Source organism: Pogona vitticeps, chromosome 1 (assembly GCF_051106095.1).
Source record: "Pogona vitticeps strain Pit_001003342236 chromosome 1, PviZW2.1, whole genome shotgun sequence".
Lineage (NCBI taxonomy): Eukaryota > Metazoa > Chordata > Lepidosauria > Squamata > Agamidae > Pogona > Pogona vitticeps.
The window spans coordinates 120,729,051-120,742,802 of record NC_135783.1 but is presented as its reverse complement, the minus strand read 5'-3'; the positions used below and the strand labels follow the sequence as shown (position 1 = coordinate 120,742,802).

Genomic DNA, 13,752 nt, shown 5'->3' with positions numbered 1-13,752 from the left:
GAAGAAGCAGCAGCTGGGAAGAAGAAGCTGGTGTGGGAGTCTGTGTGTCAGACAGGGTACTACTGTGTGTCAGTCAGTACCAACCTGATAGGTTCAGGTGTCTGTATGGTTAGCCAGAACTGATAGGTTCAGGGTCTGTGCTTCAAGTTAAGTGTTCTGTGTGAACCAAACTGTGTGCATGTATGAATGAGACTAAGCCACGTTACTATATCTTATTCACTTGATTCTTTTATTTTTCCCTGTGTGTTGTATTTAATAAACCTTATTCTTTTATTTGTTGAAAATCCATCCCTGGTCTGTGTGACTTCTTATAGGGAATGGTTGGTGGCAGCTTAGTGAAACTGTGGCATATCCCAGTAGGTCTGGGTTTGTCACAGTGCCTTGCTTTACGATTGCCCCGCATTAAAACGAAACCGCATTACGACGATCTTTTTATGCTGTCGTAATTGCGATCGCAAAGCGATGGTCTGAATGGGATTTTTTTCGCTTTGCGATGATCAGTTCCCTGCTTCAGGAACCGATTCTTCGCAAAACGACGATTTTCCTCCAGCTGATCAGCAGTTTCAAAATGGCCACTGGGTAAATAAAATGGCTCCCCGCTGTTTTCTGGGATGGATTCATCACAAGACAGCCACCGAAAAAGGCCACCCTATGGAGGATTTTCACTGGACGGTGAGTTTCCAGCCCATTGGAACGCATTGAAGGGGTTTTAATGCGTTTCAATGGGCTTTATATTTTCGCATTACAACTTTTTCGTTCCACAGCGATTTCGCTGGAATGAATTAATGTAATGCGAGGCACCACTGTATGCTGTTCCTAATATTGCCTTTTTTTTGTACCTCTGATGGTGTGGTTTCTGAGATCTGCAACTTTTATAGTACTATGTGGTGATGATGATAATGATTATCATCATCATCATCATCTAGCGCAGCTCCTTGTTGATGCTGGGAATTGAGTCCTATAGCATCTTTGAGAATGGGCTACAACTTTTGCCTAAAAATTTCAAAGCAGAATCGATTTGCCACCTTCTGAAGCAGTGTGCTCCTCTGCCATACAGGTACAGATATATTATTGCAAGGTTAGAAGTCTTCTGAGTGACTAGTCAGCTGAAATCCTATATATATTTACTGATAATTAAGCCTATTGATCATGGTGAGCCTCACAACTGAGTACCCATGGATAGGATTCATGACCGTTAGACCTCCACCGGTAATTAATATTCAAGAAGTCTTCCATATCTCAAAAATGAAATTCAGCTGAAATACTCTGGCTTTATATTGGATAATTTTATCCAATTATATCTTCATGTTTTCAGAAATTTTTAATGATGCTGCATATTTGGCCATTTGAATCCATTAATACAGGAGGATGGACAAAGAGATTACAAATTAAACATATAGATTTGAAAATATATGTGTGCACTCTTAAAGGCGCATGATTCAGTGGAGTAGAACAACCTAGACATGCACTTTTTCTGTATATTTATTTCAATATTGATGCAATTTTGAGAAGGAAAGAATAATCCCTTTCAAATATGCCACAAATACAAGGCGTGTGCTATGTATTCAGTTTGAGGAGCATGTTACTAAAAACATAGAGACAAACAAAAAATCGAAACAAATCAACAGTGAGAAACCAGCTGGGAAAGAAGTTGCTTTGAAGAAAGAAATTAAAGATGAACTGCAGTCTTAGGCAAGTTGCACAGTCCCAGGTGTCGCCCTCCCCAGAAGACGGGAAGGATAAACCACGTCTGAGTACTCAATACCTAGGAGACCTTGGAAAGGATTGTCATAAGTAAGAACTGACTTGATGACTTATTACTGTTATTGGAGTTGAAGGAGATTGCAGAAAAGTGGAATGAACTGAAGATGTAGAGCAGACATCTGTAGGTGAAGAAACGAGCCTGAAAAACTAGTGATAATACAAGAAGTTATCAACAAACATCCAGAACTTGGACAAGTTAATTTTTGGACTCTGATGCCCCAAATTCCTAATCAACCCATAACTACAGGGACTTGCAGCCTGAAAAAGTAACCTCTCCAAGCTCTGGAGAAAAGGGAAAAAAGCAACACCACATAGCATCCACCCGAGAGCTCTCAAAGTGCTGTGAAAGTGCGAATCTTCTAAAAGAAATATATAACTTCCTAAGATCATTCCTTTGTACCAGAGGATTAGAAATATCAGTTTTTGAAAAAAAGCATTTAGGGGTGTGTGTGTGTGTGTGTGTGTGTGTGTGTGTGTGTGTGTGTGTGTGTGTGTGTGTGTGTGTGTGTGTGTGTGTGTGTGTGTGTGTGTGTGTGTGTGTGTGTGTGTGTGTGTGTGTGTGTGTGTGTGTGTGTGTGTGTGTGTGTGTGTGGATTTGAACCCTGTTCGTCAGCATCCTAGTCTGTCAACTCTATCCACTACATCTCACCAGAACCAAAGCACACCACACTGGTGCTTATAGGACAGCTGATGTTATGTTTGTTTTGAGTAAACTGGTAGAAAATATTATTAAAGGTAAGGCTGTCAAGCATACAGAAGAACAAAGGTTTTTGAAGGAGTTTCAACATGTAAGCGCAAATCTCAGAAACTTTTCAGAGCACTTTGACCGTGTCAGCAAGTACGCAGTTAAAGCTAGCCCTGTAGGTACAGTGAATTTGAGCAGTGAGAAAACCTGGGATAAAATTCCTCTCCGAAGTAAATGTAAAAGTCATGGTATAAGAGGAAAAGTCAGCTTACAGATATCTCATTGATTAAAAAATGGGAAGCACAGAGTACGAAGAAATAGTAATTGTTCTCTAACGAGGGGTATGAAGAGTTGGGTCCCACAAGGGAATGTCACTTTAAAGATTGTTCATAAATAATCTATATTCCTCAGTCACTTTATGCAGAACAAGTTCTGTACAAGGCATCCATAGACATGACGAGTATTAAAAAATTTAAACAGAAGTTGGTGAGATCATTTTGACACATAACACCTTGTCTTCATGAATCTCCACTTCTCCCAAGAGAACAGAATTGACTTCTTAAAGCTGATTTTTTTTTTCATTCAGGCATCCAGCTGTTCAGTAGGGAAGCAGGATGCTGGGTTCGATAAACCTGCATTCTGATCCTGTCACCTGTTTTTAAAAAAGATCCCTTTATTTTCACTGCTTCTGTATCAGACATATCACAGAAACCTCCCCATGAGCTCAGTACAGGGACAATAAAACATACAGTCCAAACTGTGCTTTAAATCATACAGTTTTTTGTCCTCTGCTGCCATCTAGAGAATGCCCTTCATTATGGCACAATGCTACCAACTTTTACTGAAACAAAAGGCATCTTTGGTCAGCACTATTTGGTTATGTATCCAGTGGTGTCATTCCTCTCAAGCATGGCTTCTACCATCTTCATTTCTGGTGTAGCGCAACATCTTCTAACTCATTCTGGCCAGGTGTCACTCCTTCTTGTGTATGCCACTGACTACAGTATCCTTCTGAGGCAACTATCAATTTTAGGACATGGGGCCACCATTTTTTAATGGTTTAAGTCCTTCCTGGAGGGCCGTTTGCAGAGGGCACAGCTTGGGGAGACAATGCCCATGTCTTGGGACCTCTGTTATGGGGTTCCCCAGGGATTGGCCATTTCCTGGATCCCTTTTAACATCTATATGAATTTGTTGGGAGACATCATCCAGAGATTTGGAGTTGGCTGCCATCAATATGCCTTTTGTTTCTGATCATGGGGCATTCTTGGCAAAGATACTGGAGTGGCATTGCCAATTCCTGCTCCAGGTGGATTGCGTTTAGTCGGAACTCTCCACGATGTCCTGTCCGTCTTGGGTGGCCCTGCACGGCATAGCCCATAGCTTCTCTGAGTTACTCAAGCCCCTTCGCCACGACAAGGCAGCAATCCGTAAAGGGGCCACGAAGTGTCGGACACGAATAAACGACCAAACGAATGTCATCAATATGCAGATGACACACAGCTCTATCTCTCCTTTTCTTCGTCTGCAGGTGATGCAGTGCACAAGTCCTTGAGTGTTATCTGGCGGAGATAACAGACTGGACGAGAGGCAATAAACTATCACTGGATCCACCACAATTTCACGGCTCTTAGTACAAACCTTGTAATGTGTTACTTCCTATTGATTTTATTCTGGTGAGTTCTTGTCCAGTTCACATTCTAGTTTAAGTCAGAGAGAACTGCTCTCCATCACTGATTTTTCTTTCCCTCTTCATTTATCTGGCCTGATGGTCTGGCAGGCTTCTTAAAGGAAATCTCCTCACTCCCCAAGTAATGTTACACCAGGAATCACAGAACTTGCAAAATATACAGTGTACCCGGGAAGACTAAGTTCTTCTTGTGGATACTGGATAGCCTGGGTTCTGACTTCTTGTCAACTGGACAGTCCTGCCACAGTATTTGTTTTCCTGGATAGGCAAGCTTTCAATAACATGTCTTTGCAACTGTTCCCATTATCACCAGGGTAGGCAAGTGGGAAGGAGGAAAGCAGGATTGAGTACAGAGACCCTTGTGCAGACCGACAATACCAGTAGGAGCACAAGCGAGTCAAAAAGGGGCATGGAACAAAAATTCTTTTTTGTTTGAGCCATTTGGTTTTCTGAATCTGATTCCAAATCAAGGAAGGGAGAGTTGTTGTTGTTAAATGCTGTTAAGTTGGTTCCAACACATGGCGACTGTATGAATTAGGGCCTAGGTTCCTATGGTATATTTCCACTGCTGTAATGCCACTGGCACTAACTTTCAGTGATGAAATTGTGCAATTTAAGAAATTAGTATAGGCATTTCCTAGCACGCACTGTGGCTATGCTCACACCAAGGAAATGTCTTCCACTTTCCCCCCTTTGATTTCACAGTTTAAATTTGCAGTCACATGATGCACGGCCATTAACGAATCATTAACCTGAAAGCATGCTAACTGTGGATCGTTTCCTGCTTGGCCAGAGGCTTCTACTTTCTTTGTTGCAGAGCTTACCAAAAAAAAGTTGTGTTGCCAAGTGTGAGAACAATCTTATCACAACTTTTTTTGAACTACTGTCTCCATGCATGTCCTTTTCAAATGTTTTTATTTTAGTTTCCCTCAGCGTTTGTGTCGATGCGTCAGTTAACTTCTGTCAAGGAGCTCTAGGCGCTTATTGGGTTGGAAGGAAATGACTTGGTAACCCCAAAACACATTGGGATGCCCACCTTAGGATAAATGCCAAGTGACCTAGAAGCTTGACAGGAATGTGATTAAAAGCCACAGAACCACAAGGGGACATTGTGCTGGTGTGACCACAGCATGAGCTATGTGCCTACGCCACTTTCTTAACTCACGGCAATTTGACACTGAAAGGTTTATGACATTATACCATTAGGTGAAATTAGTAGAATTCCAGCCAATGACTTCCTAATGGTCCTATCATTAAGAGCATTGCTTGGGTCTTGCACATCCAAAGCTATTGGTCTTCCTTATTGAATTGGTCCATCTCATGTTTGGTCTTCCTCTATCTCTTCTGTCTCCAGTTTTTTCAGGTATCATAGCCTTTATCAGCGAGTCTTCTCAAGATAGGCCTAAAGAACAATAGCCTCCTTTTACTCAGGTACAGTTTAAGGCTGATTTTATCTAACATCTATTTATTTGGAAGAATTGTTGCATCCTTACATATTAGGGAAAATCAAAAGAGCTGTCAAGAATGTCAAGGAAGAATCTCAAGAACTTGATTTCGTGTTTCCAAGGAATGCAATGTAGGCAGTGGCTTTCGAACACTGGCAAGTCTTTAATCTATTCTGCACAAGAGCATACATTCTAGAAAAAAACTGCTTAAAAATGGTAATTTTAGAAGGGGTGGCCATGTTAGTCTTTGCTAGCATATCAGGCAAAAACAAAAGAAAAATTAAAAAATAAAGAAAACAAACACATTGTGGCATCTTAAAGACTCAATGCTGTATTTCATTGTGAGCTTTCATAAGCAAGTCTACTGAAAAAGTGGATGTGTCCATGAAAGCTCACAATAAAATACAGCAGTTAGTCTTTAAGGTGCCACAATGTTTTCCTCTTTTTTATTTTTTATTTTCCTTTTGCTTTTGCCTGGTTAAAAATATGGTGCAATAAACAGTGCTCACTTCAAAGTATATTTCTTTAGGATTGGTTATCCTAAGCCCACTGCAGAAAGCAGCTTTTTTTCTAAAGTCTTGAGCACTTGCTTTGAAATACATAGCAAGGGTTTGACAGGGCTGTTGTTGCTCAGACTGATTGCCATTTAAGAACAACTGTAGTAGTATCAAGGTCCATACAATGAAAGAGCTTGCTTGTTGAAGACCACATGGAACTGTCTACTTTACTAATAATTCTTTTATTCTTAAATTTTAAAAGCAGCAAACTGAGACAGTTTGCCTAGTCAACACATAACTGTTATTTACCATGTATGTACAGCTTACTCATTTTTTTAAAAAATATGGACAGACTTAGTTTACATCCACAGAGTGTTTCCTCAGGATAAATTCCTCTTGTTTGGTTCATCAGCCATCATTTCTTCTTCAAGCTTGCATCAAACCTTACAGGTTTTTGAAACTTGTGGGAAACTTCTGCTTAAAGGCTGTAGCTGCATTCTGTTCTAGTGGTGTGCGTACACTCCTGGCAGGAAGTGGCAGCTGCCAGCAGGCGGGGTAACCTCTTATTCTGCCCTTTCGCTTAGAGGTAGAGCATAAGATCAAAGAGTTATTTCAGCCAATCCTAGTTGTGATTAGGTAACTAGTATCCTATCTGTCTCTCTCACAACATGCTATGTAACTCATGCTAGGTCAATAAAAAGAGGTACCAGGGCGTTGCCTTTAGGCTCCGTTGGCTCAACATCCATGCCGTCAACTCCTTTGTTCTAAGGCAATTAGCCTTCCTTTGTTCCGTGATCAGCTACAGAAATTTGCCTGGTTTTCTCACATTCTTAGGCTGCTGGAGCCTGTTGAAAATGGATTTCTTCTACAATGTCAGACTAGGGAGTTTTAGATTGGCTCGAGTTTAGCTTTAGAATTGGGGCTGGAATATTATGAGCTAAGGGGCTGCACCCTAACCTTTACAGCTATTGGATGAGAAAGAGCCTTGTAGATATTCCAGTCAAAACAATCTTAACTTGGAGAGGAAGCATGAGGGTGATGTTAACAATCTTAAGAAAGTATTTCAATCCCATAAGCTTCTTAACCTTCACACAAATGAAACAGCTCTCTTTTCTACCAAGAGGCTAACTTGACGGCAACTGATGTGCCAGATAATTCACATTGCAGTCCTAAGCACCTCTTTAGCTGCCACACAACACTAGCTTGATCCCTTTCTTTAATGGAAAATGTCTCTTTTTTCAATGCAAAGCCTCCTTCCATTGAGGAAGAGTCCTCTTGTGTCTTAAGAACAGACCGTTTGGATCCAACCCATGATTCATCGTCGTTTAGTCGTGTCCGACTCTTCGTGACCCCATGGACCAGAGCACGCCAGGCCCTCCTATCTTCCACTGCCTCCCAGAGTTGTGTCAAATTCATGTTCATGATTACTAACCCTAATATCCATTTCATATGACTATGACCAGTGAAATGGTGTACAACATGAATCTAACCCCCCCAAGCCCTAATTTAAATTATTTGTGTATCAGTTTACTCTATACTGATAATCTCTGTTTGCTAGAGTAAATTTTAGGAAAACTGCTGGCTGGATAGCTCATGGAGCTGAAATACGTGGCTGCAGAGCAAGAGGTTGGGAGTTTGATTTCTCACCGTGCCTTTTGGGAGAAAACCCAGCCTTGGGCAAGCTATACTACAGTCTCAGAGCTTTCCCCAGAAGAAGGGAATGGTAAAACCACTTCTGAAAATTTATGCTGGGGAAACCCTGGGAAAGCTTGCCATAAATTGTAATTGACTCGACAGCACCATTATTATTATTATTATCATTGGAAAACAAAGTTTGGAATATATATATATGTTCCACATGTTTGTATTCCTCATTGACATCTAGTTTTATCTGAGGCTTTATACTTGCATGATTTGTCCACTTCATAGCCAACTCATTGAACAACAAAGCACTGAGATATTTAATTGTGGATTCACAACTCCCCCCCTTCTCTGCAAGGGAAATCACTGGTTAAAATAAAAGACTTGAGATTAGTAATACCTGTGAATGCTATTGTAAATTGATTCGGCTCCAGGTATGGATAAAGCACTTTAATAGATTTCCAAACGCAATGCAAAACAAATGTAATTCACGATAGGCATTTCCCATGTCTTATAGATTTATGCCATACGGTTTCCCACAAAGAATGAGCAATTGCCACACATCAGGTGAATGACCATAAGTGATGGAGGACTTCAATTGTACCAGCCTTTATGCAAGCATGACCACATCAACATGTTGTGTCTTTCATCTCAACATATGTGTGCCAAACTTTGTTGTAGCATCAAGAATACTTAACAACTTGAAAGAAACGTACAAATGCAATAGACAGGTTGAGAAAACAATGATTATTGTTAAAGCACCTTCTGGCTTTTATAATAAAGAATTATTGGCATACGCATTAATAATTTTAGAACTGAAAAGCTGGAAGGGACCCTATGGATCATCAAGTCCAGCCCTGGTCATACTGGGGAATCGAACTCCTAACCTCTGTGTGCCTAAACCACTGAGCTAATTATCATTCTCCTGTGCCATGAGATTATCCTTCTTGATCATCCTTGTCCTCTGTGGGTTTAGTTTGCTCTAGTGTAATGTGAAGGCACTTTCTTTGTCTGTCCTTGGTCAGGCGGCAAAATTCTACTAGTATCTTTCATTGCTTGTTCCCCCTTCCCCGTTTTTGTTAAACGGCACTTTGTGCATCATAAATCTTCAGGTATATTTTGATGCATTTCCCTCCTTCCTTCCTCGGTAGCTATTATTCTCTGTGATTGTTTTGTACTCCCCTGGGGCTGCATGCTGCAGATTCTATACCCAACATGAATCTAGAGATGTGGAGATGTTTAGTTTGGACAAACAAACTCTTGCCTCTAGCCTACCATTTGCTTTTTTAAAAAAGGAGAACTGTACTTAGAAAAATCTCATGACGGTTAGTCACACAGCCAAGAGAAGGGGAAATGGAGGTCAAGGATTTTAAGGCAGACACAGTAGGCCTTTTCACTGAAGCCTCAATTGCTGCTGTTTATGCCTTCCTGAGTTATATTTACTGATGGGGTTTGTTGAAAGCACCACTAAGGGAGCACATATTTCTCTCCTGCCTATTCTGAAATATGGGTCAGATGTGAGTAATTTGTACTTGTAGCATATCACATGAGAGCGCAGGATGCCACTAATTAATGACGTTAAGTGCCTGTTCAGTTATTTCCTGATGTGTGAAACCTAGTTGTTTTTTATTTCATGCCCGGGGGGGGGTAACACGGCTGTAAAAAGCCCCACTAAGGAAAGAAATATATCGGGCATTGAGATAATAATGACAATTAGAGTCTTTAATTTTAATTTAAAATAAGCAGGATAGTGGTTACGAACCAAAGTTATGAGACACCATGCCCTCTCCCTTCCCTTCGCAACACTCCTGTTTTTCCAAGAGGATCTCTTGGGAAGGCTAAGTAAATATTAAGGATGTGTGGATACCATCTGCTTTGATTCCGTCCAAAGTATTAATCTTACAAATAGCAACCCATCTGTTTCAATTTGTGTTTCAATATTTGAGTATTTGTATGGGTCTGAGTAGTGAAAAATAAGGAAAATAAAAGGCTCTGACCTGGGATGGGGGCGAGAAACTCAGTGGCATTAATTACTGCCTGCCTGCCTTTTTCCCCACTGAATGGTGCTGAGAACCATGCAATTTACTCAAATTTGCTCATCAAAACCATTTGTTGAAGGGAGAACAAATGTCACAGCGGCTTTGCTGACTCTTTGGGTAGAGTGTTTTAATTTCCGTCTTGTGTGTCATGTTGGCCACCCGACCCATTTGGAACACAGGCACACACAGTGAAAAAGAAAAGAGCTGCAAAACTCAAAGCTAACAGTAGAAGTAAAGTACAAAATCAGGTCAGAGTGATAGAATTCCTAATGCTAATCTGACCTATCAAATTGCATGCAAGAGACTCAAGACATATGTGGCACATTCACATAATTAAACACTCAACACGTTGGATGCTAAAGTGTAATGTGAAATGAGAGCTACAGCTGCCTGAAAGAAAAGAGGAAAAGATTATTTAAAGAACATCTATTCTACTGAAAATGAAAGCAATACAAATAGCAATCTTTGGCACATTGAGACTCATCCCTTGCTCTGCCAAGACACAAAATGGACAGTGATTATAGCACAAGGAAATTTTTGGTGTTAATCTAAGCCCTCCCAGGGGTTCAATGAGTTTCCAGGAAAGCTTGGGCTTTTCATTGGTGAGTGAGCTGTCAATATCCATTTGCTTATGGCTTCCTAGTTCTTTCAAAGTGTTATTTTCATTTTGTGAACAAAATTCACCAAAATCGAGTGTTTCCCTTTGATTTTTCCGCTCTGTGAAATGAGATGCCAAAGGAATATTCAGCACTCTGGAGAGTTCAATTTGAGTGACACTTCAGGTTTCTTCACATTGTTTTGGATTGGTTCTGAAATGGACAAATATCACTCCTTCATTCTGGATTCCAAATAATTTCCAAATCTGAAGGACATCTCTAGTGAATACTACCTTGGTTTCTTCCATGCCTGACTCTCAAAAACTTTTTTTTTGGAAAAAAATATTCATTCATTCATTCATTCATTCATTCATTCATTCATTCATTCATTCATCTTTTATACCACCCATATGGATGCCAGGCTAATCTGGATGGTGTACAAACAAATGACAACAACGTAACAGTAAATGTACAATAACAACCATAACATTAAGATAAAATAAAATAGTTTAAAAAGTGGAAAACAGCTACAAAAACTACAAAAGAAGACATATTAAAATAGAGAAAAATAAAATAGAAACATGGCAGTGGGTTGGAGTTAATTGTTCAGGCACTATTGTATCACAATGTATGTGATAGAATAAAAATAAATAGTGATAAATAGTGATGTATGGCCACGAGGGTCACTGATCTCTCCTCCAAAGTGGCTTTCCATTTTCTGTTTTGAAGTGGTGAGAATCATCTTTTCTTCGATATGTCCAAACCCTGTTACTTTTCCTTAATTGAGCGGAATCAGCCAATATTAGTATGACAATATTAGTATGTCTTCCTTTCTTGGGTGTCAATTGCTGAAAGTCTTCCAAGCAAAAGTGATCAAAGCCTATTCTGATAAAAGGCACTGTATCTGCAGAAAAGGGTCATGATACGGATTGGCACCATCACTTTGTCATTCTATGCCTGCCACATTTTCTAGGACACGTGTCAAGCTCAAGGCCCGCCGGCCAAATCTGGCCCGCTGGGCCGTTTCATGTAGCCCTCGCAATGTTGCCTGCTACTGTGTGGTATACAATACGCAGGAGCAAGGATGCTGGGAATCCACCCAGTGGGACTTCTAATCCCAGCATTCCAAGCAGCGAAGAGTCAGAAAGTGATAATTGAATGAGGAGGATTGTATTTAATATGATAAGGAGTAGATACATTTATATCATCTTACAGATACAACCGGCTTTTGAGGGCAACCATAACGCCGATATGGCCAAAGAAGTTTTACGCCTCTGTTCTAGGACAACAACTACCAAAATCTTTCAACAACACCATACACCCATGCAAGTCAGATCCTACTCCCTTTTTCTTCCAATAATAAGAAATCAGGCAATGAGCAAAACAAGGAATGTTGTTGCTGTGATACTACAACAACATGGGCCTCCTAACAGCAAAGGAAACAAATAAAAGAAACATTTTCTGGTAAAAACCCAATACACCTCTCCATTGGAGACCTTTGCCATACCTTGCTCGCAGTAGATGCCAGTGGTTCCCAGCGGACAAAGGCAGGTGTATCCATCAGGCAGTGGGACACATGGGGAACCTTGCTTACACTTGGGTGGAGGGTCATGCTCGGGATCACACACAGAAATGGTCTCTGTGCAGAATGCTCCTTTCCAGCCAGTGGGGCATTTACAGCTAGCAGGTACACAAAAGAAAGAAGATGATATAAATAAGAAAAGGCCTATCTGTATATTACATGTTTAGGAATTCATGGCAAGCAACCAGATGTTCTTGCTAAACCCTCATCATTGACTATGTTATCTGATTCAGAGTTGTGGTCCTACAATATCTGGAGGATCCGAGTTGTGTTACTATATAACATCAACTCTATTACAGTGTAAAGCATAGAAAACATTTAAATGAGCTTAAGCTGTTGGCGCTCTGTTTACTATCTCGCATGCTGCCTGTAGTTTATGTGACTGACTGGGAGGGATTTTTCTGGGCTGGGGTGATTATCTATTTATCCAGCACTAGCCAATCATTCCTTCCAGCCTTTGAATTAAAAGAGAGCTCCGCCTCTCTGCTGAGTGCTCGTTCCCTCTCTTTCCTGGGTTGATGGCAGTTGTTTTTGATCTGTTCAGTTGGTTGCTAAGTATATATGCGATAAAGCAAAAAGTGTGTTCCTAAGTAGCACTTTAGAAGCAGCACACTTTGCAATAAAGAAAACAGTATGGCCAAATCTGTAATTTCAAGCAACTGTAAGTTGAGAAGTGCCTTTATTCTTACTCTTACAAATTTTAAATTTTAAGAAAGGGGTGGATTCTGGGGAACTTATCGCTGTTCTCCTCTGTGGATCTCCAGACTTCTACTGCATAGCAAAATTGACTTTTACCAGAAATGCAACACTCTGCAACATCAGCATGCTGACAGATCAGTTAACATTAACAGGCGACACTAATATCAACATTATTATGCAATTCACTGAACCATTCATGTTAAGAAATCTAACAAGATACTTGCCCAAAATAAACTGCACAGCAAAATAAGGGATCAAAAAATGAACTAGTTGCACAGGTATTTCTGATACCCCATGTATCAAAAGGAGGCCCTCCTGTCATCAAGCTCCCACATTCCGAAGGATGAAAGGGCACTTTCTTATCCTCATGGTGATTCCCCATTTCGCTGTAAAGCACTATAATGAGAGGCAAGTTGGGAAAAACCTCTATTTGAGCAGATGTCCACATTGAGAAGTATAAGAGGGATGGCTTGTAGACAAAGGGCCTTCTCGGCAGCTGCCCCCAGACTATGGAACGCCCTCCCAACTGAAATTCGCCTGGCACCAACACTGATGATATTTGGGCGCCAGGTCAAAACCTTCCTGTTCCAGAAGGCTTTTAATTGAAATAACATTAACTGTGGGTCTTACTGATGGCAATTTTAATTGTTTTTTAATTGTATTTTAATTGTATTTTAATCATTTTATTTTATTGCATTGAATTTTAATTGTTGTAAGCCGCCCAGAGACCTTTGGGTAGAGTGGGCGGCATATAAATTAAATTAAATAAATAAATAAATAAATAAATAAATAAATAAATAAATAAATAAATAAATAAATGCTTGAACACAACACAAACACCTTAATATATTTCAAAAGTACAAGCAGGTATTTACGAAGACTCTCATGTCTGGGACAAAGTAAGCAGACATAAGTATGCTCAGATGGTAATCACACAGTGGACAGATTCCTGCTCATGATTTATGCCAGCATAAGAGTAATTGCATATACTGTATTATGGTGGCAATTTGCAACTGATTAATAAGTTCCTACTCACATTCCTGGTCACATATAAAGTTGCATGACTAACATATGGCTGGGAATGTGAGCAGCAAATCCTCAGTGGCAATTCATT

General features: G+C 40.2%; 1 protein-coding gene across 1 annotated transcript in view; it reads right to left on the bottom strand.

Moving 5' to 3' along the window:
* The window catches only part of LOC110073002 (protein eyes shut homolog), a 39,290-nt gene that overhangs the window by 18,496 nt on the left and 7,042 nt on the right, over positions 1–13,752 (bottom strand). The window contains exon 3 of the mRNA XM_020781781.3: positions 11,865–12,037. Within this exon, the coding sequence (XP_020637440.3) occupies positions 11,865–12,037 (173 nt within the window). The remainder of the gene's footprint in view (positions 1–11,864; positions 12,038–13,752) is intronic.